General features: G+C 43.6%; 4 protein-coding genes across 4 annotated transcripts in view; 2 read left to right on the plus strand and 2 right to left on the minus strand.

Moving 5' to 3' along the window:
* Nucleotides 1–1677, plus strand: part of AK88_03878 (uncharacterized protein) — a gene marked incomplete at both ends in the record, with an annotated part of 2736 nt that extends 1059 nt beyond the window's left edge. Inside the window, 4 exons of the mRNA XM_012481488.1 lie at nucleotides 71–949; nucleotides 1032–1099; nucleotides 1208–1289; nucleotides 1434–1677. Of these exons, the coding sequence (XP_012336911.1) occupies nucleotides 71–949; nucleotides 1032–1099; nucleotides 1208–1289; nucleotides 1434–1677 (1273 nt within the window). The remainder of the gene's footprint in view (nucleotides 1–70; nucleotides 950–1031; nucleotides 1100–1207; nucleotides 1290–1433) is intronic.
* An 836-nt stretch (nucleotides 1678–2513) lies between these two features.
* Nucleotides 2514–4334, minus strand: AK88_03879 (uncharacterized protein; the record flags this gene model as incomplete). The annotated part of the gene is made up of 1 exon (XM_012481489.1): nucleotides 2514–4334. One exon carries the CDS (start codon nucleotides 4332–4334, stop codon nucleotides 2514–2516), a length of 1821 nt encoding a protein of 606 aa, XP_012336912.1.
* Nucleotides 4335–5577: 1243 nt separating this feature from the next.
* Nucleotides 5578–6369, plus strand: AK88_03880 (deoxyribose-phosphate aldolase; the record flags this gene model as incomplete). Its single annotated transcript, XM_012481490.1, has 1 exon — nucleotides 5578–6369. The coding sequence occupies one exon, from the start codon at nucleotides 5578–5580 to the stop codon at nucleotides 6367–6369; it is 792 nt and encodes a 263-aa protein (XP_012336913.1).
* A 529-nt stretch (nucleotides 6370–6898) lies between these two features.
* Nucleotides 6899–24921, minus strand: AK88_03881 (uncharacterized protein; the record flags this gene model as incomplete). The annotated part of the gene is made up of 6 exons (XM_012481491.1): nucleotides 6899–7178; nucleotides 7297–7735; nucleotides 7854–17111; nucleotides 17184–18311; nucleotides 18499–24595; nucleotides 24721–24921. 6 exons carry the CDS (start codon nucleotides 24919–24921, stop codon nucleotides 6899–6901), a joined length of 17403 nt encoding a protein of 5800 aa, XP_012336914.1.
* Nucleotides 24922–25472: the final 551 nt, after the last annotated feature.

The raw sequence follows: 25472 nt of genomic DNA on the forward strand, positions 1-25472 counted from the left end.
CACCGCTAATGTTGCGTAACCGCCGCCAATCACCGCTAATGTTGCGTAACCGCCGCTAACCCCCCTGCAGCGTGGACTTCGAGCAGAACGACCGGTGCGAACAGAACTCTGCACCCATGACGATGGAAAAAAACAAATACGTGACATTCAAATATGACATCAAGTACGTGCAAAGTGAAAACTCATTTCAACACAGATCCGAACACTACTACAGAAACCTCAATGACCAAAGTATGATCCACTGGTTTTCAATTATAAATAGCATTATCCTGTTCATCCTGTTGTGGTTCCTCATAAGTTCGATTCTAATTAAAGCATTACACAAGGACATTAACAAGTACAACAGACTAAGTACAAATATATTTGAAACTGACGACATGGATGACCGTGGGTGGAAGTTAGTCCATGGAGATGTGTTCAGAAAACCTATTAACTCTACCTTCTTTTCAGCTTTTGTCGGGGTGGGAATACAAATAATATTCATGCTACTTGTTTGTGCTTTGATTCTACTCATTGGTGTGTATAAATACAAGCACAGGTATCGGTACATACAAATAATGTTTTTCATTTGGACCTTCATTAGTAGCATTTCAGGATATTCCTCATCACGTTTATATAAATTATTCAAAAGTAAACATGTAAAATTAACCATCTTCAGGACCTCTTTAATTTACCCTGTTATTGTATTTATTTTTTTTTTCCTCATTAATCTTGTCCTACATTATGAACACTCCAACACAGCCATCTCTTTCTCTTCTTTAACATTCGTTTGCTTCCTGTGGTTCGGCATTTCCATACCACTCATTTGTTTGGGGTCCTACATTGGAAATAAGAAGAGCCCCATAGAGCTACCTGTGCGTGTCAATAATATCCCGAGACACATCCCGAGGCAGCCCCTCCTCAACTCCTTCTTCGTCTCCTCCTTCCTCGTGGGCCTCATCCTCTTCGCGTAAGTGTACATACATGAGTGCATGTGCGCGGAGGTTGCACCTTTACACGGCGCTATTATGTATGCACTGCCACCCCTTTAGGACCATGTACACGGAGCTGTTCTTCCTCTTCACGTCCCTCTGGAAAAGCAACATGTACTACCTCTTTGGTAAGCCAGGCAGCGGAGTGTTACACATGCGCGTGTGCTCCTCCACGATATAATGGCTCACCTCACCCGTTTCATCTTCTTCTTCTTTTTTTTTCCCCCTCTCGGCAGGTTTCCTCTTTTTGGTGATTTTCCTGCTCGGGTTGCTGAGCGCGCAGCTGTCCATCGCCCTGACGTACTACTCCCTCTCCTGGTAAGCGTGTCACCATGCGTGAAGTCGCTCAATTGGAAGCAGTTACGCTCAATTATGCATAGTGTAACCCCCCCCCCCCGGATCGCATGGCCTGGTCGTATCATGACACCCCTTTGCCTCTTCACTTCACATGCCCCCCCGCAGCGAGGACTACAACTGGTGGTGGAAATCGTTCGTGGCCCCAGGATCATCAGGACTGTTCTTATTCCTTTACTCGGTCTATTACTTCTTCTTCAAGCTAAGCATCTCTAGCTTTGCGGAAACTTTTATTTACTTTGCCTACTCCTTTATCATGTCCTACACGTGCTTCATTTACACGGGCACTGCGGGCTTCCTGGCCTCCTTCGTGTTCCTCAGGAAAATATACTCCTCGATTAAGGTCGACTGACCTGTGCACTCACCGGTGGAGTGAATTCCATGCGGGGGCTTCCCCTTCCAAAGGGCCAGCTCGCACGGCGACATGCCGCAACAAGGACGGCGTCGTAAGTGATCCCCAATTATTCCGTCCATGCGTGTTTTTATCTTTTTTTTTTTTTTTTTTTTTTTTTTCGTGCACCTCCTCTGCTGCCTGTGCGCAGTGTAAAAGAGCCAATAATTAACACAGCCGCCACGCTACAAAGCGGCCGGTGTGTCTGTCTCCGCACACGTCGCTTTGTAGCGTATCTGGCGCCCCTCCATTTGATGCAACCCACCTGGAGGACATGTTTTTAATTCAACTTAGCTTTATGCCGTGTACACACTATAATTTGTTAATTATATATTTTTTTTTTTTTTCTTTTCCCTAACGACGTTTTAATTAATAAAGTATATACACCCACACGTGAGAGCATGACACGGCTGTCCAAACCGAAACGGCCCCCTAACCGTTGCCACTCCATGCCACTTGTGTTTTCCCTACGAGGAAGGGCGTGGGGTGACCCCTCTAAAAAAAAAAAAATACAAAATTGTTAATACGATTCAAACAAAAAAGGGGGGAAAAAGAAGTCTCAAATGTGAACATAAGTCAGCATGTAATGGTAAGTGGAACGGGGCTCCATCAGCAGGGGGTCCCTTCCACACTGGGAAGAGAACAGAAAAAAAAGCCACCTTGCAAAATGATTTTACCCGCTTTCAAATGCACAAAAAAAAAGACACGTGGAATGGAGGAACACGCAGATTTGGTGAACGGCACGCAGCGTAACGCATGTACATGGCATGTGTACGCGATCGGAGGGGGGTGCCCCCTTACGCCTTCTTCGTACTCGATTTGCGCGCCTTAAAAGGAGATTTTTTTGCCTTCACGCCGGTGTGCTTCCCCTTCACACCGCCTTGCTTCCCCCTCACGTGGAAGCCCTTCCCGCGCGCAGCCTTAAAGGGGTAGTTCTCCAGGTAGGCGGGCACCTCCGTGCCACTGCTCTTGACGAACTTCACAATGTCCTTCATATGCCTCACGTCCTGTTGCATGAAAAAGGTAATGGCCTTGCCCCCCTCTGCATCTGATCGACACGCCCTTCCTACGCGATGAATGTAACTGTACTTGTCACAGCACATGTCGTAATTAATTACCGTTTCTATCCCATGGACGTCAATTCCTCTGCTCAGGACATCTGTGCATACGAGGTACCATACGTGTCCTTCTCGCAGGTTTTTAAACACTTGCATCCTTTCCTCTTTGGTTTTGTCGGACGTGAGAAGGGCCACATGCGGCGCCTTTCCACCGTTGCTAACATTGCTAACCGCGCGACGAAGAGTAGCGTGTACCTTCTTGGCCTTGTCCACGCCGTTCACGAACACCAGCACAGGAATGTGCAACCCGCCCCCCACAACCAAATTTCTCAACACCAACCCCTTTTCCTCCTCATTGTTTACGTAGAGCAACTGCTGCTTCACATTCTTATTAACTGAGTTAATACTCTGGCCAAAGTACACCACTGCGTAGGTGGGGCAAAGGGTACTGATGAAGGAGCGAGTGCTACCTGGTAGCGTGGCCGTGGTAAACACCTTTTGTATTTTTCGTTTCTGAATTACTAGTAGAAGTTTTTTTACATGCTGCAAAAAATTTACTTCAAATAATTTGTCCACCTCATCAAACACCACCAGCATACATCTCGACAGAGTCACTTTTTTCATTTCAATCAGGTGAATCAGAATTAACGGGGTGCAGATGCACACATCTAGGGGGGGTTCTTCCTCTCTCACTTGGTCTTCCTTCGTTAGATGTAGAACAGAGAACTGTGGAAATGATTCAAACAGGATCAATGCCTGCTCGTGTATTTGGCTTGCCAGTTCGTTTGTAGGCACAACGATTAGGCTTCGAATAGGGGTGGAACCTGTTTTCTCTTCCACATCCATTTCACGGTTGTCGCTCCCCGGAGGGGAATGTGGACCCGTCTGCGTATGGGTAGCAGCGGCGGAAGCAGCCACCGTGGGGTCGTCCCCCCCCCTTGAACCGAGTAGCCGCATCAGGAGGGGAATCAAAAAGGCGCAAGTCTTCCCACTGCCAGTGTGAGAAATGCAAATGGTGTTCCACCCCCTCAAAATCGTGGGTATACAAATCTTCTGAATGTTCGTTGGGCTCTTAAAAGAAAAGGTCTCCTTAATTGTGCTTAACAACTTTTGGTAGTCATTCCTCGAGCAGACGCTCCTCCTGTCCACATGGTTTGTCGTCTCCCCTGATGCGGCAGGTACCCCACTTACACTGCTGGCATCCTCACCACCTGCCTCCTCTGAAATGTCCTTGAAGAAACGAATGGGCACCACACTCCCACTCATGTTCAAAAATTCCACGTTTATTTTATTACCCTTCATGTAGCTTGCAACCAAATTAGGGTCAGAAGAAAATTGTGAAAAGCTCATCAATTCGACTTTCCTTTCATCCTTCTCCTTCCTTTCTCTTCCATTTAATTCCTTTTCCTCTTCCTCTTCCTTCCTCCCATCCTTGCCCTTCTGTATGTTAAAAATATTTTTCAGCGGCTTCAGGTTCTCCTTCTTCAAGCTCATCAAGTCCTCATTCTTCAGGCACCGTCTTAAGTTCAGTCCATACGTTAGCTGCTTAGCTATCTCCATGTTAGGGCGCAGCGCATTATATGTGGGGTGAGGGGGACAGGCCAACCACCATACAAATCGACCACAGTGTAATGAGCAGGGGGCACTTCTATATAACTGCTCTGCGTGCAGCCGAGAGGAGTTTATATTATTTCTCCCCGTTGCGCCGCTCCCCCAGGGCAGCCTTTTTTTTCCCCCTCTTCAGCCCCTGCAGCGATCAGCAAAAAAAAAAAACAGGTAAAAAAAGGGAAAACGTGAAAATAAAACGATAAAAAGTAAATTGTAAAGAAAAAAAAAAGGGAAACATTAAAACGAAAAAATTGGCGCGAACAAATTACAACTCAAAATTGTTATTTTTAAAATTGTATTTTTTTTTTTTTTTTTTTTTTTTTTTGAAGGCGGAGGCGCGTAGGTTTAGCCTTTTTCTCTGCAGCATGTCGTTGGGGAGCCGTTGCGGCGTCGTGCCCTCACAAAAAAAAAAAACAAGGGCCCCAAGAACATACCCCCCTACATATAATGGGCCGCGCGTAGGTCCCCCCCATTCGAGGGAAAAATTTTCATCGCGTACATGGGAGTTTAAAAGTCTTCTTTACAGTTTCATTCAAGGAGCAAAAATGTTTGAGTCAAAAGTATGGGGCACGTGATGTCTATGTCGCTTTTATTTTATTTTATTTTTTTCTTTCCTCACCCCAAGTCGCCTGCTTGGTTGAAGTAAAAAAAACTTCACACAGGTACCCCCCCCGAGTTGCTCCTTATTTTTTGTGTACGTACGCGTTTTCTACCATTTTCCCTTAAGCCGCCGGGGCAGCAACGGGAGGACGATCCTTTTTTTTCCGCTTCTCTCACTCGAAGGCATACTTGCCGAATGGGCCAAAAAAAATATTTCACACTCAAACGAGAATTCAACTTAAAGCTAAAACAAGAGCAAAAGGCTACATTTAAATTCAAATTCAAATTCAAGGTGCAAATGGATCCACATCAAGTTGAAAAAGTTTAAAAAATTATTTCCCATTTGTAGGCTCTGCAAACTTCAAATTTCCCAACCGTGTTTTTCCCCCGTGCACTTCCCCCCCATTTTTCATTTCAATTCTTCGAAGCAGATTAAAAACATTCAAGTGTTAGCCGCTTTTTTCTCCAAGTCTGCACTTTTTCTCTCCGCATCCCCCAGTTTATAATTTTTTTTCGAGTAGAAAGAAAAAAAAAAAAAAAAAGTGTTGTTCTTCCGCTTGACCTCTTCCCACCCCTCTATCTTGCCCCTTTGCGAATGGCGAATTACGCAGAAACATTCGCCGCGTGGACGGCCATTTGTCTGACCGACCATACCCTCCTGGGGAAAGACGACACGGAGGAAGACGTGAGGGCGTTATGCAAAGAGGCAGTGAAAACGTGTCCTTTCGCAGCGGCCGTGTGTGTGTACCCCCATTTTGTAAAATTCATAAATGAACAAATAAAAAAAGAAATCGTACCCTTCAAACCAAAAATCGCTTGCGTTATAAATTTCCCAGAGGGGACAGATCCTGTGGAAAAAGTTGTGGAGGATACGTGCAAAGCAGTGAACGATGGTGTTGATGAAATCGACCTTGTGATTAATTATACGAAAATTATTCAAGACCCAAAGGGAGGAATTGAAGAAGCTACTCTTCTAACAAAAAAAGTTAAAGAAGTGTTAAAGGAAAAAATACTCAAGGTTATAATTGAAGTTGGGGTCCTCAAATCTGAAGAGCTAATCGTTCAGACCACCTTAGCTGTGTTGGAGGGCAATGCTGATTTTGTAAAAACCTCCACCGGGAAGGCACAAGTAAATGCGACGCCCAGTTCAGTCAAATCTATCGTCAAGGCAATGAAACTCCATTTGGAAAAAAATCCTCACAAAAAGGACAAAATTGGACTCAAGGTGTCGGGGAGCATAAAGGACCTCAGCTTGGCTAGCTACTACATTTTACTCGCGAGGAATGTGTTCAGCGCCCTCGCTTGCCACCCAAACAATTTCCGCATCGGGTCCTCTTCCCTTGTCCCCAAGCTCCGCAAGGTTATTGAGGACTGCCCTCCTTGTTAGCAACGAGACAAAAATGACGAAGAAAAAAGAAGGCAACCACTCCCCAAGTTGGCCCCTCCACACGTCGCTCCCCGGATGCTATTTATATGTATATGTATATTTTTTTTTTTTGCGAAAAAAATGCGCAACCGGGGGGGCATACGCGGAGTGAATTAAATAGTTGCAAAAGTGTGATGTACCAGACGAACGGCGTGATGAAGACAAACATCGGGCGGGAAATAAATTGAAAAAGAATTAAAGCTGAATTAAAACGGGGTTGCATAAATGAGCATTAAAGCGAAATATGGCCAACATACAAATGGGCCACGTAGCGGAAAGTGCATGTGCACAATGCTACGTAAAAAAAAAAAACAACACGTGAAAGGGGCGAGTGTACACAGCGGCACAGTTCGTACAGCCGTCGAAAAGTGGGAACCCCATCTACATGTCTGTTACATATGCACACTCGCGTCCGCAAAAAAAAAAAAAAAAAAAAAAAAAAAAATGGCCGAGTGAACTCCTAAACCCTTTTCTCACACATACTAAAACCCTAGTTATTGTTAACAAACCGACACAGACATTCAAAAATATTTAAACAGGTCTGGAAGTCATCAAAATTGAGCTTAAAGCTAATATGTTTGGGAGCCATTTTTTTGTAATCCTTGTTGCGCATTTTTTTGTTTTTCTGTTCCCCGTCTTCTTCTTTAACACCTTGTTCATTCGCCTCCTGGGGACCCTTTTTTTCATGAGCGCCACTCCCCTTGTCTCCAGCTGCGCCTTTCTTGGGTATCCACAAACAGCACAAAAATAAAAAGAAGCACGCGAACAGGCTGCAAAAAAAAAAAAAAATGAAGAAAAATGTATATACATGTGTACGCGTTACGTGACAAATTTTTATTCATGGTCAACGGAGAAGGGAGAGTTGTGTGTTTCCCCCGTGCTGCCTACCTCTTCACCGCGTACCAGATGGCGCCAAAACAGCCGCGGCTCCTCTTTCCTGAAGCGTCCCGTCCACTCTGCGTGTCCTTTTTCCCACTGTGACATTTGGCCGTACTACTCTTAGCTTCCTCATTTGCGCTCTTCGCCAAGGACAAGTAAATATTGTTGAACCTCTTTTGTATTTTTGAAAATGATCTGAAGAACTTGGTGGGGCTGTAGTACACATTCTCCATGACGTTCATGTTGTTGCGGATGGTAATTTTAATTGAGATGTCCTGCTCATTTGTTTTTTTGTTTAAGTTGATTATTTCGTTTCTCTTGGTTAAAGCTAGTTCCGCGTTCAGCAAGCAAATGATATTTTTATTTTCCGTGATGTCGTTCGACTCACATATTTTGTTTCTGAGGGACGACTCGCCGCTCGGCGGGTGCTCATCGCAGGTCAGGTTATCTGCAGGGGGGGGGAATGCATACACATGACGATATGCGCGCACGGGTGGTTACATACATGTACATGTGTAGAGACATGCGCGAATGTGTGATTCGGCCCGGCCGCATAGCTATCGCACCCGCTGTAGTAGCGCCATAAGTATGACGCGCAACGCAGCAACGCGGTGAAGGGGAAAACCTACCCATGGTGATGGTGCAGTTGGAGAGCGTGTTCCGCGAAAGGGTGTGTCTAGAGCTGCTCTTCCGCGAGGAGCGCTGGGCCCGACGCCTATAATAACTGTTAATGGCGAAGCTGTTGCTCACAGTGTTTATAATCACATCAATCTTCTTCAAGTCGCTCTTGCGAAATAAAAAATTAATTCTATTATCCTGGATGTGAAAAAAAAGTTCCTTGGTGTACACAAAATAACTGACCTTCTTCAGCGCAGGCAATTCAAAGAAGTCCTGGTAAGACAAAAAATATTTAAAAGGTTCCTTCAACATGGTGTACCTATTCAAAATCTGATGAATCCTTATGTAACTCACAATATTCAAATGGTTCCTGTTAGCATTATTGAAGAAATCTAATTGATTTTTATTCCTCTGCAAGTATACTAGCTCCACGAAAAAACGAAGGACCCTTTGAAACAATGTATTAATGGTGAGCAAACACAAGAGGAAAAATACCAGGTGCCCGAAAAAAAATAAATTTATAATCTGAACAATACTTAATAAAAAATTAAAGAAAAATGATAATCTTCTTCTTTTATTCAAATTCATTTTGAAGCTAGACATGAATAATTTATTTTCATTTGAAAGATCCTTCTTCCTCTTCTTTCTTATTTTGTACAGGACGTTGTAATACACTAGACTGATCATGTTAATATAAATGCTCACGTAGTACGAGAGTAATTTGGTCAGGTCAAAATTTTTGTACTCCTCAACGCAGTTGAAGGCTACTGTTTTTTTTCCCTCTTCTTTCCTTCGGTATATTCGAAACACATTTCCTGCTGTGTTAATATTTATTTTTTCAATTAGACTGATTAAGGATTGTAAGATCAGCGTCACTGAGAACAGCAAGGACAGCACCAGCTGAAATGTTAAGACGTACACCCCTATACAGAGCCTCTTTGCCCTTAGAAACACGTAACACACGTTTCCCCAACACTTGCGCAGCAACGATGGCAAACACCTCCTCCTTTTCCTTCCCCCCTTCCTCGTGCCGTTCTGGGATCGGTTGGACGAGCGTTTTGAATCGCGCTTAGAATCGCGCTTTGAATCGCGTTTAGAGTCTCGTTTAGAGTCTCGCCTCGAATCACGCTTAGAATCTCGCTTCGAATCCCGCTTCGAATCACGCTTAGAGTCGCGCTTACCGCCCCTCCTCCTCCTCCTGCGGCGGCGATCCCCGTCCATCAGAATCAGGTCCTCCTTCTGGTTATTAAACAGAACCGAGTTGAGCGACTCGTTATCATCAATGACTAGGTTCTCCAACTCGCGGCTCTTTAGGTTACTGCTGTAGAGGTAGTTGGCATTGTCACAAAAGTCCTCGTCGTCGCCATTTCGACTGACCCCACTCACAGCCACTAGGTCACACGTATCCACGACGCCCGTCACATGGTCCACACCGCAGAGGTCCACAACATCACTGGCGTCGCTCGAGTGGCTCTCATCACTGACACCACCAACTGGGTCAACTCCTCTCCGTCCGCTTCTTCCACTTCTTCCACTTCTCCCACTTCTAGCACTGCATGCGTCCTCATCGTAGTCCTTCTTGACCATGTCCCAACTGACGCTTCGCCTGATCATGCTGAGGTGGTGGTCCTCACTCATCATGTTGTCCTGGTAGGAGCTATTGTAATCATTCAAAAGGTGCATAATGTACCTCTCATTGCCCATAATGTCGTCCTTATCCCCAATAAGAGAGCTTTCATTGGACCCTTCAAACAAGTTTAACAAATCGTCCTTCTCCTGAACCTTCGTATATAGTTCCTCCTGTGCTAAGTTATCCTTGCAGTGCCTTCTGCGCATCCTCATAAGTCTCCTTTTATCATTCATGCTGCTACTCCCCTTCCTCAACGAACTGTCCTCACTCACAATGTAGTAGAACTCACGAAACGCTTTCTTCACATGAGCAATAAACGATGTCGGACTTCCAATAATATTAAACGAGATCAACAGGTTCGATATATTCACAATCGTTTGGTTAAAATAAAAGTTCAGAAGGAAGTTGGACAAGAGGGTGTAGTTGGTAAAGATGTGAATGTTCGAGAGACTCTTCAGACAAATGCTGCAGTTAGAAATATCCCCTAGCTTGTTATAAGCACTTATATACTCCTTGTAAAATAAATTGCTCACATGGCTATTCAATTCCTTTTTGTACTCCGATTGGAAGTTCAAGAGGATATTTATTTTATCAATGCTGATGTACTGCAGGTATACATACTTGTTGCTGCTTGTCTCTTCCTTCTTCTCGAGCGTTCCGCTTATGGGGGCTCTTTCCTCACGTCCACACGAGGGATTTCCCCCCAAAAAAAAACCACCACTAAACGGGACACCACTAACTGAGTTACCACTAATTGCATTTCCATCAATCAGTTCGCCATTCATGTGGACACCATTCATGTGGCCGCCATGCACAGCGGAAGTGCCTACTTGGCCAACCGCCTCTCCCCAACCCTTCTCCTGATCTCGCACGTCCCTCTCGGCAGACCTCTCCACAGTCTCAAATGGGTCCATCGAGGAGTGACAGCTACCCTTGAGCTCGTTCTTCAGTTGCCTTGCCTGTGCAGGAGCCAACCCCTGGTCGATCCTACCCACACGGTGAGAAGCAGCCAAACCACCAACCACCACCGCCTCTTCTCCCGACGCTTCCCTCTTCTTTCCATAGCTACCAAACGTCTTATAGAAGTAAAAAAGAATGGTGATTGAATTTATGTCTGCGTTTATGACTATCGGCTTGATGCTAAGAAGGAAGTATTTGATGAAAAGCGTTTCGCACTTCCTCATATATTGGAAATTACAAACTAAGAATTCTGTATTCGAAGCAGCGTCGTAGCACTTGTCCATTTTATCTCCATTTCGGTTATACAGTTGCAATGAAGACGCAGAAGATGCGCATGAAGAAGCAGATATGGAAGAAGCATAAGACCCACGTTCACTCTTACCACGACGTTTTTTTTTTAAAAATAAATTCCGCTTAATCTCCAACTCGTTAATAAAATAACGTAAGTTGCTATTCTTAATATTTACATCGTTGTTAATATACAGAATGGCGTAGGCGCTCAAATATTTATACACCACATAACATAATACATTGTCAACCTTTACGTCCACGTTGAAATAATTTATGTCTTCCATGTAGGCTTTTTTCACGATTAAATTATTCAACTCCATGGTAATCATGTAATCTGAAGTGGGTTCGAACAAACTTATTTTTATTCCTTTCATCATTAAGTGAATATTTGTAAAAATTTTCTTCACTTCGTTTTCTTCCTTTTTATTTTTTTTATCTATTTGGCTTGCTCCTTTTTTTTTCAAAGCGCTTTTCTGTTCATACGGTCGATCCTTTCCCACACAATGTTCACTGTCGCTGTGTGAGTCTTCTCCATTACCATCTCCTACATCACTACCATCCTCGCTGTGCTCATGAGGATCATTAGCGGACATGGCACCCATCAACATGGTGTCCTCCTCAAGTGCACTTCCTCTTCTTCCCTTGACACTTCCCCCCTTGGCATTCTCCTCCTCCTGGTCATCTCTACCATCAATGTAGCTACTCATGAGGAAGTTCAAATCGTCTCTTCTCCGGCGTCTTCCTCCACCGCTGCCTTTCAAAAAGGTGGGGTAAATTTTCGTCAGACCCTTCAGCTTCTTCTGGTTGTTCTTTATCTTCTTAAGTATGTAATCGCTGAGCTTCCTTTGCAGTTTTTTTTTTTTTTTTTGTTTTTTACTTTTCTTTTTCTTCGTTTGGAGGTTTGCCTCCTTGCTCAGGTACGTGTCTAGGTAGCTCTTGGCCTGGGCCTTCTCCCCGTCCAGCCCTTCGTCCGCATCGGCGTCCACATCGGCATCTACATCGGCATCTACATCCTCGTCGTGCACCTGTTCATCGAATACGCCTCCATCGTGTACATTTTCATCATCTTCGTCTCCCCCCTGGACGGTGACGCCCCCCTTGGAGTCCTGCCTGCGCCACACGCCTATCCTCTTCTTCTTGCCCGTCACGCTCTTCATTCTCTTCGTGTAATTTTCATTAAAAAAACGATTGATATACTTTTTTGAGGAGAATTTCCTATACTTGGAGGACGACTTCTTCACGGGGGGGGCCTTTTTATCTTCGCTTTTGGCGAGGATGGAACTCGTCTTTGTCCTTTTCCCTTGTGCGCCGTCAGACTCCCTCAAATTACTAGCACCACCGCTGTTGAAGCTGGGGTTGGCACTGTCTTGTACAACTGCCGCGTCATTTTCTCCCTCCCCCTTCTTGGGTCTCCCGGAGAGGTCCATATTTTTGAGCAGAAAAAAGGACGCAATACTAAAGTACTTATTCTTTTTCATTTTTTTCTTCTTCCTATTTTTCTTCCTCATATAAACAATATTAAATCTCTTCTTATGAAGAAAGGTCAATTTTTTCTTTTTCATTTCATCTTCATTTTTCACATTTCTTACACCCCCTTGGCTTTTCTTAAATTCAGTGCTAGACTCAAATTTATTATACAAATTCATTTTCTTATGTACTTTGCCTGTCCTTTTAAATCGACTAAACCCTTTCCTCTTGGAAGTATAAGACGCCGGTAAAAGACCTAACGAATGAATATTTCCCTTCACATCATGTGACAATTCCTCCAAACAAAAAACTCTCTTGCCATTCTCAATTTTCGTCACCACTTTAATCTTTCTCTGTTCATTCAATATAATATTATTGTGTTCCTTCACTATATTCACACTGCAGGAAAAAACATACACTTCATTCTTCTGGCATATTAAAAAGCACTTGATGATTTTTGGCTTCGACACATCAGACCAGCCAAATATTTCTCTTCCAAATGGCTTCAACAGATTTACAATTTTTTTTTTTGTTTTCCTTTGGTAATATATTAAATAATATTTAGTCAAATTGCAAATGATGGTGTCGGGACTTTTTTCAATCGATACGGTTATTTCTACATTGGTGTCGCTGTTCAAGGCTATGTTCACTTCTGTTATCACACTCTCTTCTTTATACTCATGGGTTCGGTTATTAGGGGAGGTACTACTTCGCATCACGGCACCGTTAGTATTGGTCGAGGGGACTGCTGCTGCTGCTGCCCCCCCCTGGGACGCTACCTCAATGACGAAATTCTCGCACGACTCTGCACTACGCCTTGATCCCACATCACTCTCTTTATGATCTCCGTCAACCAACAGGACCGTGTCTCCTGTCAGACCATTCCCCTTGCTCAAGCGCATGGTGCCGCTTATAGTACCGCTAACGGTGCCCTCCGTGTCCATCACTTCACCACCGCCGCAAGTCCTTCCCCCCGGTGAGTCACTCCCAAAGTCAACACACTCCACTCGCCTTATCGCCTTATGATAAATCTTCAAATTACCCACCTTTTCAATATCTACTGGGCTGGTGAAAAATAAATTTCGAAGGTCCTGTGGGCGCTCCGAAAAGCAACCAGACTTTTCCCCATTCATCATGGACGACATATTCCTCGACTTTATAATTTTTTTTTTCAAATAATTATTGAATAGGTTAGTAACGTCGTTCTCGCTGTTCATGCATTCGTAGCTTCCACCCCTACGAAGAAATTGCTCGTCTCGCATACAAGCGTTAATGTCCGTGTAAGAAAATTTGAGCAAGCACTTGTTTGTGTTTATGGGGTGGTAGTAAAACGACTCGTAGGGTTTTATTTGTACGACACGCGCAGGGAGATCACTTCCTCCTCCTCCTCCTCCCGCACCACCACTTGCTTCTCCTTTTTTTCTGCCTCCCTTTCCCCCACTGGACTCCTCACTAGCATCACTGGGGGCAATATTAATTCGCTTGGCCAAACGTTCACTGCAATTCACACCCTTCTTGTTATTCATGCCTTCCATGGAGAAGGAATAGTTAGTAGTAGGAAACTTCAAGTTGAGGTTTTTCTTCTCCTTCTTTCTTATCTTAAACTCTTTGCTGACCTCCTCCACATACAACCACCTGTTCGTATTGTTAACGATGGTGTACCTATTGTTCAGCGTGACCGTCTTTGTGTTGTAAAATTTCCCATTCAAAGTAATACTCATGGAGAGAAAAATGTTTTCCTGTTTATTCTTACTTGTTAAAATAATTTTTTTGTTCAGACACACCTCATGCATTTTTATTTTCTTCGAGAGGAATGTCTGGTTGTTAGACACAATTTCAAAAACGACCTTGCTCTTTTCAGTAGTTCCAAAAAACATCCCGGAATTGCTTTTAATCTTTTGTGCATTCCCACCACTGGACTTCACGATCAAGTCATTACACAAATTGTTTTGAAAAAAAAAAGAAGAATAAATAAGCAACTGCGACACGTTACTATCGACCAAGTGCTTCAAGTTATTCTCATCATAATTTGCATTTGTGAAATTACTTTTTTTCCTCAAAGTTAGATTAAGAAAAAAGTATTTTGGAATTTCTTTACACAATTTTGCATAGTCCTTTGGACCCAAATACACATACTTTTTCCTACTACCATAATTGGCCTTATTCCTTCTACACAAAAGGTAACTCAATTTGAATCTCCTCTTTTTATAAATGACGTTGTTTTCATTATCATTTATATACCCAATGTACATTTGAACTTGAAATGATTTATCTTCATAAGTATGTCTCATCGATTGTAATTCAATTTTTTTGGAAAAAAAATTATACATGTAATTATCCTTTTGGAGGACGTAAAAGAGTTTGATGTAGGTAGGGATCACATCAAAGTAACTAACCGACTTGGCTGATACTACATCCTTCCTGATCCTCTTTACCTTCTTTGCAACGCTATTTATTACGTACCTTTCACAATAACCAATTTTTATTTCTTCAAACATTAAGTTGTGTACTTCGAATATGTAATTTATTAAAATTCCAAATGAGTATACTTTATTCACTTCTAAATTCTTCTGTTCACAAATGACTGTGTTGCTATAGTTGCACTGCTTCTGAGCCGTGAACACGAGCTTTTTACTTCTCTCTTCGTCTCGGCTGCTAATCGTGTGCGATTCTCTTCCGGCATGCTTCTCTACGCTGTCCTTCGACTCGTCAACGTTGCCAGTGGCGTCAACGCTTTCTCCACTTACTGCGCTGTAGTCTACGCTGCCCCTGCGCTGCGTGTCTTCCTGCTGCTGCTGCTCCTCCTCCTCCTGCTCATCCCTTGTAACGTACCGACCGAACCCTAACTCACTGTTTCGTACGCACTTTCGCCCTATTGGGCCCCTTCCCAGGTCGTACAATGTTATGCTTCCTATTTTGGAGATCCTTCGCTCCTTGCCCAGGAGCAGGCCACTCATCTTTCGTTCACTCGACCTGCGTCTGGGTCTGTCCAGCCGCCCCACCGTGCCTCCCTTCACACTTCCATTCACGCTGCCTTTGACGCTACCTTTCATGCTACCTTTCAGGCTACCTTTCACGCTCCCGTTGACACTCCCTTTGACGCTGCCTCGGACACTCCCTTTCAGGCCCCCCCCTTCGTTCTCATAATTGTTCATGATGGCCATGAGTGTCTTCCCCTCACAGAGGGAGTCCCTCCTGGGCAGGCCACTCCTGCAACTTCCACCGATGGTGTCCTGTACCGAGTGGCCAATTGGCACCGTGCCGCCTATCAGTGGCGGTACCAACCCGTCTGATCCTCCTCCTGATCCTCCTTTATGTGTGGGCAGCGCACCTTGCACCTCGGAACGCACAGCTCCCTTGGATGCGTCCTCCTCATTTCTCTCATTAGATCCGCCCCCCCCTTTCCTGTCGTAGCAAATGACCTTCATGGCCCTCAACTTGAGTGTATGGGCATACAAATTGTATTTTAAAAAGTCCAAGGACTGCCTGCACACGATTTCCTTAATGGAAGAATTTCCAAGTAACTTTTTCGCTCCACTTTTAATTAAAAAGTTAAAGACATCAAAGTAGCACTTCCTGCTCTGTTCATATTTGTGCATGTAAAAGTCGTAGAACTCCTTCTTCACAATGTACACATAATTAATATTTTTTAGGTTATGACTTTGGCTATTTTCGTTCAGGTATTTTTCCAACCTCTTTAATATTTTGCTCATTTTGTTTTTGTTCAAAAGGGATAAGCTTCTGCGATTTCTGGGTGTCCCATCGGTGGGGGTAACTCCAACGTCATCATCCCTCTGACAAGGCTTCACCCCCATGGAGTGTCCTTCTTCTATGGCTGCTGCACCACCAATAGGACTGCCTTCCTCATGGGAGAAGCTCATGGAGTGGCTCTTTCTCCTGCGTTTCCTCCTTGCGTTCATTTCTTTCTCCACGCACGAACTGATGTTTTGCATGTTTCCTCCAGAGTCGCTTTCTCGCTCTCGCTCTCGCTCTCCATCTCCCTCTCCGTCTCCTCCGCAGCTGCTATCGTGGTCTCCGTGTTCCTCACTGGAGTTGCACCTGCTGTTCATAAAATCAAACAGAATCATAATGGGCACGAAGGAGATTAATGGTAAGTAGTATTTCTCCCTCCTGCCTATGACAGTGACTGCGCCTCCGCCTGCTGTCCCTGCTGCCGCTTTATCTGCACCACCACTGGTGCTCGTGTGGGTGTCTTCCCGGTTAGCCATGTTAACATGATCAATCTTGTTATGAACATGATGCTGTGCTTCATTGTGTCTTAAGAAGTAATGCAAAATGGGATGAAACAGAATGACAAATTTACTACTCGTGGTGTTGTTTACATACAAATTGGAGGAGAAGTATATGGACACGATCCCCTTTTCATCAATGTTAGTTTGTATGTACAGCTTAATAAAAGTTTTAAAAACTTTATTCTTCACCGTATGTTCATTATATGTATCGTATGTGAGGTCACATTTCTTAATGGTGATTTTTCTCTTCTTGTTTGTCTTCTTTAAGTGATATATGATTGGAAGGAATCGAATGTCACAAATATTTTTCGTCCTCTCAATATCCACAATCTCATATACATAATTAAAAATTTTCAGAATGACCACAAGTTCGCAGACTTTTCCATTTTCATCATTGAGCAATCCTCCATGTTCATTCTTCTGTAACTCGTAAAAGATAAAACGGTTTTTATTTTTATTTTTATTCTTGTAGAAACTGTTTTGCATTTTGTTCCTTAGTGATTGTTTAAATCTCACGTTGATCGTCAGTCCTGTGTAATTATATATTTTGGAGGATGTGTGAGGCGCAGACATGGACAGCTTTGCGCTTCTCTTGCTCCTCCTTTCTCCCACTGCCACGGCATCATTACGTCCCACTGCCATGGCGTCATTACGTCCGACTGCCAACCCGTCGTGACGTCCAACCGCCATGGCGTTCTTCAGTGCAAAATTCGGTATCACAATTCCTCGGTCATCATACAGAAGCGTTGCGCGGCCTGCGGCTACTTCCCCCCCTGGGGAGTCTTGCACATAGGGGGCGCCGCCACGTGACATAGGACTACCACTCCCGTACTCATAATAATTCAAAAAGGTCAGTGCATTCTCCAGCAAAGAAATCACAAACTCAATAATTATATTTTTACTCTTGTTTGCATATAGGATGTTGATAATGGAGGTCTCAAGCTTAAAATTCATTAGACGTATATTTTTTCTTTCATTTTCAAACACCAACAGAATTTCCATTTTCTCCAACAGAGTATCATATACAATCTTGTACCTATCGAACACGTCAATGTTCACATGGAGGTTGAAGAAGCTGTATATGTGTTGGGCGTCCTTTTGGAGGAAGAGCTTGAGGTTAAATACGCTTAGTACGATGATGGGCATATTGCGGTTGCTGTTTCCGTTATAAAAGTGTAGGCGCAGATCGTCCAGGTGGTGTTCGAATAACACTTCTTGCGCCTTTCTGTAAAGGTAGAGCAGCGCGTCCTGCACGAAACTCTGTTGTCCCTCCTCTGCACCGCTAACCGCGTTGCCCACCGCTGCGTCCCCCTCCACTCCCGTGCATGCACCCACAAAACACATAAACATGCTGTGGCACAACAATACATTTTTTAAAATGTCCTGTGACACGTTAATGATGAGCGGGTCATTGTGTATGCTTATGATTTCCTTTCCATACAAATGCCCACTGCCCTCTTCTCCGTCCTCCACCGAATGCGGCGTCATCGCAGAAAAGTATGTGTTCAGCGAATTATACTTGGGGTCGTAGTAGTAGGGGAGCAGGTTCATGTTCTCGTAGCAGCTACTCGTACTGCTACTGTGATCGTCCTCCTGTGCATCATCGTACTTTATTTTCTTCTTCACATTTATTTGAAAGCGCAGGTCGTTTAGAATGGTCTCATTGCCCTTATCCTTGGTGCTGAAACTCAGGATACAGATGCTGCACTTTTTGTTCTTTTTATGGGTGTATATATTCAAGGCTGGAATGACAAGCTTGCTCCCGAGGCTGCACACTTGAATAGACTTGGTCTCCTCATCGTGTTCTGCGAGAAAGGGGAAGAGAGGCACGCCAGCACAAATGTAAATCGCGCGCGGGAATTAGACGCACGCAAAAGGGGAAAACACATGAGAAATTGCACTAGCGAGAGCGGAAATGGCCGCACACACGAATTGCACCAGCGCGAGCGGAATTAGACGCACACGAGAAATTGCACTAGCGGTGTGACTCACCGTTGGTCGCCTTGCACGACGCGGAAAAGTGCAGCTCCAGCACGGGCAGCAGGGACACGTAAGAATTGCACCGCACGTTCTCGTAAAACGTGTATTGCGTAATGGTGAAGTGATATATGGGCACACAGATTCTATTGTTTTGTAAAAAGGCACTGTAGCTGTACTTCACCGGGTTCACATTCACACTGGCACTCTCATCCACAGAGTTGTTATCTGAGTACGCATACGAGGAAATGTCTCTAATCTGTTCAAATTTTTTTCCTAATTTACATAACCACTTGTACAAGTTGAGCAAGTACAAGTAGTCCACAATCAATTCTGCATTAACTAAATAGAGCTGTACATTTGTTATATTTTCATTTTGTTTCCTTTTCATGTATTGGTATTTTTCCTCATAATCCTCTTCTTCCTGTTCGGGGTAAAAATCGTCCTCTTCCTCCTCTTCATGCTCTGCCTCTTCGTATTCCTTTTCTTCTTTGTTTTTGTTTGCCCCATCGGGGGGGGCACCATCCATCTCACAATGTGCTTCACCTTCATGATCACCTCCATCCGTTGCATCTACGACAATGGTGTTGTTGCCTTGCACTCGTTTCGCCCTCTTCACATCCTCCGCTTTGTATATTTCATGCTCTGACCTTCTTTTATTTTTTGAGGAGGACTTTCCCTCTGAGCTACCTCCATCTTGGCTGCCCTCTCCTTTGTGGCTACCCTCATTCGGCTGTGGACTGTCCGGGATGGACCCACTGGATGGGTTGTTCGTGGTGGTGTCCTCCTTGGGGCCGTCCCTTTCGTTCAACGCACCCTCTGCGAGGTCATTACTATTATGCGTCTCATCCGGCTTGTTTGGCGCCGCTGTAGGGGCTGTTGCTGCAGAGGCTTCCCCCTGCGCCGCTTCGCCACCCACCACCTCCACGCAACTCTCATACCGCACGTTTTCCTTGCCCCGGGTTTGTTCCCCCACGGAGGCGTCCACACATGTCTCTGCCCCCGTCAACAACTTGGTCTCTTCGCCGTTCGGGCTGTTGTCCACATTAAAAGTAAAATAATCTGTGTTCAAATTATTGTAGTAACTGGTGTTCACAAAGTCCACACTAGTGCTGTGCCTCTTCTTTAATTTCTTTTGGTGTGGTTGATTCAGATTCCTCACCCCTTTATCTGCATACATATTATTTAAGCGCCTATAATTATCAGTCTTGAAGTAGCGCACTCCATTAGATTCTTCCCCTTCTGCCCCGACTCTCATTCTTTTATGAATACCTCTCTCCCCCCCGAGAGTGCTCTCCGCCCCTCCTGCAGTCATTTTGCCGTAAGACAAAGAGTTCCTTTTATCTTTCATATACGATCCGTTTTGCAATTGTTGTGGAGGACCACTAGGTACATTATTTCTACACGAATATGAGAACAGAAAATTTCCATTGTTTACTAACTTGAGTACACTGTTATAAAAATAAATGCTACCACCACTGTTGGTCTTCTTCATCTCATTGTGTTTTGAGTTCTTCCTGCTCATCTTACTGGACACACTTCTTCTCTCTATATAAGAAATGAAATTCTTCTTATATGCTTCACTCAGCAAACAATTCAATAGGTTTATCTTTTTCATACTTAGAGCCATGGTAGAGACACAGGCATCGTTGAAGGTATATATGAGCACATCCGACAAATGCACAGATATCATTCGCTTGTTCCTTTTGTAATTATTAAAATGAAATTTTGCCTTTTGAACGAAAACAATAACTTCTTGTTTGTTTCCTTCGGTGGTCTTGTCCATGTAGGGGTCGTATTCCCTCCCTGTGTGCTCCTCATTATTTGCGTATCGGTTGTGTTGACTGAAGTGGCGATTGTGCTGACTCATTAGGCTGTCCTTTCTTTCGCGCCTCCTCTCTCCTTCGTGAGGTTTACGAGTCCTCGCCTCGTCCTTCTCGGCGTCACCCTCACCGGCCGTCACCTCCTTCTCACCGTCACCTTGACCAGTCATGACCTCCTTCGCCGCGTCACCGTCACCACCCGTGACGTCCTCCACCGTGACCTCCTCCACCGTGACCTCCTCCCCATGCACTTGGCCCTCTCCGCTGGCCACCGCATTGTCGAGCAAAATTTGCAAAGTCTTATAACTTCGAAAATCAATGGTGTTTAAATTCAAGTAAGTGCACTCGTCATTGTTGCTTATAAAATAACGAGTAACACAATCTATGTAGTTTGCGTAGTGGAAATAATAAAAGACAAATTTAAAAACTGCTTTATCATCCATGTTCAGACTCAAGTGATGCTTATCCTTACCATGAACAAAAATTAATTTCTTTTCAGTGTTGTCATTTGAGTTGTATGTAATTTGATCTACATAAATTTTTTGTGGCTTCAGTAGGTACCTTTTGTTTGTTTCATTTTTATTGGTTAGGGCATTCTGCATGCTATCATCACTTTTATTCTTAATCATGAAAATGGAAAATTCAAAACTTACTCTCGTTTGTTCTATGGTCGTAATGGCGCTTTCTTCTCGGTCCTCCTCAGCATCATCAACAAGGTCCACTTCCCTAATGGAGGAAAGCTCTCCACTGAATTGTCTCTCCAAGTTCACATCCATGCTGGATGCTACTTTTTCATTTCGTAAATTCTTCCTCTGGCTATTCAAAATGTACCTCTCACGTGCAATTTGTGGGCACTCACTTCCTCCGCCATGACTACTCAGCTCTCCTCCCTTGACCAACTGCTCACTCACTTCATCAGCGACCGCCCTACCATTTACACTCCACTCATTACTGAAACTACATGAGTTATTATTCACGCATATTTTTTGAGCCGTTTCCACATCTGCTAAATTGTTGCTCCGCAAAAATGCTTGATAATGTTTTCTGTACTTCATTGTTAATTTATTGTCTTCACATATGGAAGTGTCTTCGTGAACGATGCACTTGTTACTTGGACCCTGTTGTTCGTTCGTCGTTTGTTCGTGGGGCAGCGGTGGCGGGGTCCCTCCGGTAGAGGCTTGCCCTGCCTTGTCGGTTTTCATGCTCGACATATCCACTGCATCCTCTGCACTGGCCTTATTTGGGCCCGAGCTCCCCTCCTGGGGGGCATTTGCTCCAGCGTGCTCGCCGCCCTTATCGGGTGCGGGTCCCAAAGCGGCACTACTGTCGTGCTGGGCGATGTGCGGCGCGGTGTCTGCCTCCTTTTCTGCTTTATCGTCTCCTTTATTGCCTTCTTTATCGTCTTTTTTATCGTCTTTTTTATCGTCCCCTTTACTGTCTGCGTCCTTGCTGGGTCCCTCGCGCGGTAGGTGATCCACGGAGGAGGCGGAGCCGCCAAACTGTGACCCCGCCGCCCCCTCGAGGCCCTTCCGCGGGGGCTTCTGCTGCTGCTGTTTCTTCCTGGACTCGTCCTCCTCCCCATGGGCTCCCTCCGTATGCAAATCATTATGCAAATCATTATGCTCGGACAGCATAATCAGTCGATCCACATGGCTCCTCAAATGTGTCTTGGTAAAAAAAAAGGAATTCCATCGAATCTTCTTAAGTCGTACGAGAAGAGAGTACTTTTTATTTAACACCAAATTCACGTACACATTATTTAACAACTGAAGATTCATATCAACAAAGTCCTTTTCTGACGCTACGTACAATTCCTTGCAGTACTTCTTCCCTAGCAGGTAGTAGTAGTATAAACTTTTGTACGTTTTTATTTTTTTTTCCAAGTCTAATGTGTCGTACCTATAATTTATATTCATAATTTTGTGAATTTCCCGAATGCTCAAGGTGATAAGTACATTTTGGTTGCAACGAACATATATTTTGCTTTGGGAGGTGTCGAACTTTTTATACACAAATAGGGTTAGCGCCGGTTCTCTTATAAACTCTTTAAGGTGTTCCTGTTCCGCTTTATCATTTTCGCCTTGTTTTGTAACACGCACTTCGGGGTGACCTGCCTTTTGTGATTCACTTTGTTTGTTTGCCTCTACTTTGGCCGTCTGCCCTTGTACGGCAACAGGTTCCATCGGTTCGCCTTCTACCGCTCCCCCTTTTGCGTTGACAGCCGCTGCGCTGACAGCCGCTGCGCTAACAGCAGCTGCCCCCTCTCCCAGATGTGCGTTCAACAGGTAGGCTTTGTTCTTCCACTTGCCCTTTTTGAATAAATCTTTTTTGTGCCCGGCTCCCTCTCCATGGTGGTGTGGCCTCGACACATGTTGCCGTGCATGCTGCGGGAAGAGTTCCACGAGGGGGTACTTCCTCCCCTTGTAAAGGAAGTTCACACCCGCGTCACTCAAACGGATGTGATAAGCAAAATCATTGTTTATATAATTTTTAAAATAGTATTCGAACGTGTCCACGGTCAGCTGTACAGACTTTTTCACATTCTCATGACAGTACAAAATTAAATTTACTTTTCCTATGGATGCTCTAAAGCTACAATTGACTGAAAGGTTACCACTGCCTCGCCCGCTGCGTTCACTTATACTGTTGGAGTTGCTCTTCAAAGTGCTATTACCATTGACGCTGCTTGTTCCGTCTTGTTTCGCTCCCCCTGAAGAGGAACCACTATCAACAGTGTGTACATTTTTCTTGGTACCACTCTCCAGAGAGGCCTCCTCGGCATGCTTCCTTAAACTAGATATGACTTGGAAGCTGTGTGTGTATTCAAATTTTTCGATAAAGTCTTTGTCATGCTTTTCCTTCTTCTTCTTTTTTATTAACTCCCGTTTATACATGAGAATGTCTTTCACATCCGGTATATTTAACCACTCCTCTAGGTAAAGCCCATTCACAAAACACCCATACACAGAATAATACATAATTAAATCAGATAGGTAACTGAGGTGCTTAAAGGATAATCTCACATTCAATTTGTCCACATGAATTTCAAAACACATGTATTCATTTTCTTTTACATTTATTTTTTCTTCAAGTATATCTACCTGTTCAACATGTGTACATTTACCTCCGTCCTGAATTCTATAGTACAGACTTTTATTATTATATTTTGATATTCTCTGGGTTTTTTTTTTTTTTTTTCCATGAGATAGTGGGCCACTTGCAGCATTCTCTGCTGCCGCGGCTGGTGCATTCGTTTCGTTACTCAGAGGGGGTGCTTCTCCTTCACGTGGGACATTCACTTTTGCCTCCTCCCCGTCGCTGCTTACGCTTACGTCAGTCATTGCTGCGTCGTCCTCCGCTTCGTCCACGTCATCCACTTCATTCGCGTCATTCGCGCCGTCCGCTTGCCCCTTATCACCTCCCCCTTTCCTTCGCTTCCTCTTTTTCCTCCTGTTGACCTGGCGCAGCCCACCGAAGGGCGTCTCGCCATTATTACTACACACCTCCGCGTTCAACTCAGAATAAAGTTTTTTATTCCGAGCCTCTAGTTCATCTTTCTCGAGAAAAATATTTCTGAATAAAGACCTCTCCTTTTTCACCTCTTTGCATTGGTACAGATACCTATCACAATGTGGACATGTGATGTCGAAGAAGTTTTTTTTTTTAAAAATAAATTTTGCATTACGGTAGGAATAGTGGCTACAATTACTAATGTAGAAATTTGTACTTAAAACGATGAGAGGGATTTCTGAAATAATATATTTTTTTGTATGTAAATGGGTACATACATCTTTTATCTTGTTATATATATCTACCTCGTTAATATTTCTTTTGTTTTTTTTTTTCTTTTCTTCTTTTTTTATAATTTTTGTAAGTTGGTATTTGGCCTTGTCATCTTCCATGTAAAAAATTACATCACTGAAAGAAAAATTTTTCTTTATCTTATTTGCGCTGCTCTGACTTTTCACACTTGATACACTTTTAACAGACAAGCCTACAATGTTTTTTTTTTTTTCTGCACTTTCTAATATAACTTCCAAATTTTCAATTTCAATGGACATATTATTATATAATTCATACAGAAGGTAATTAATTCCTTTGTTTATTTTATTATTTAAATCATCTTCCTTGTTATTAATATCTTCTATTTTCAGGTTATTCTTTTTTGCTTCCTTTATTCCATTTATTTCTTCATTAATGTTAAAATCGTTGAAGTTTTTCTCCTTCACCACGATCACCACGTCGCTGATTTTGAGGCTCGCCTTCTGGAACAGGTACAGCAAGGGGATCTGCGAACGGAATGCAGGAAAAAAAAGGGGTTATTTTGTACCGTCGTTGCAACTGTGCGAGAACAGGTGCACAAGGGAAAAAAGGTGCGCCGCGTACACACCGCGTATGCAGACACTCCGCTTACCTGCAAATCGAGGGACCGGATGTACCCATACTTAATCGTGTAGGGCAAATACAAAAAGTCAAAAAAGTTTTTTTTAATTTTAACATTTTGCAAGTGCACCTTTCCTCTGATCAGCGAAGTCTGCAACTGCTTCTCTTCAATATTTTCAAAAAACGAGGAGAGCAAAAAGTTCACAATACTTTTGTACAATGCCTTCATCATTGTGCAGAGCGGTAGGCAAGGACAGAAAAAAAAAGCATGCAGCTGTGTGTACGTGTGTCGGGATTTATGTGTACGTCGTTAGGCATCTTTCACTAACATCCACATGGGAAAAAAACAATATAGGACAGTGTGCGCAAGAAAAAAAAAAAAAAACGGCATAAATAAGAAAGAACCAAAATTGTGCAGGCTCTTTTATCTTCCCTTTTGTTCATAATACTTTTTACACAAAAAAAAAAAAAAAAAAAAAAAAAACGTGGGCAAGTGGGAAAGAAGACTCTAACTGGCTACACTGAACGGATCCGTGCAGACCTGCGTGACTTTTTTTTTCTCCAGATGCACATGTACGTTGTGTGTAGGGGCATCAGCAACAAATCAGTTTATACTGCACACCCACTAATTAAAAAAAAAAAACAGGCACAAAAAAAAAAAAAAAAAAAAAAAAAAAAAAAAAAAGGCGCACACATGTAGGAAGGTCGATAAACGCACATACATAATAAGTATAATTACATGTTACACACAAAAATATGCGCATGAATCGACCTTTTCTCTAC

Source organism: Plasmodium fragile (assembly GCF_000956335.1).
Source record: "Plasmodium fragile strain nilgiri unplaced genomic scaffold supercont1.48, whole genome shotgun sequence".
NCBI classification, from domain to species: Eukaryota; Apicomplexa; class Aconoidasida; order Haemosporida; family Plasmodiidae; genus Plasmodium; species Plasmodium fragile.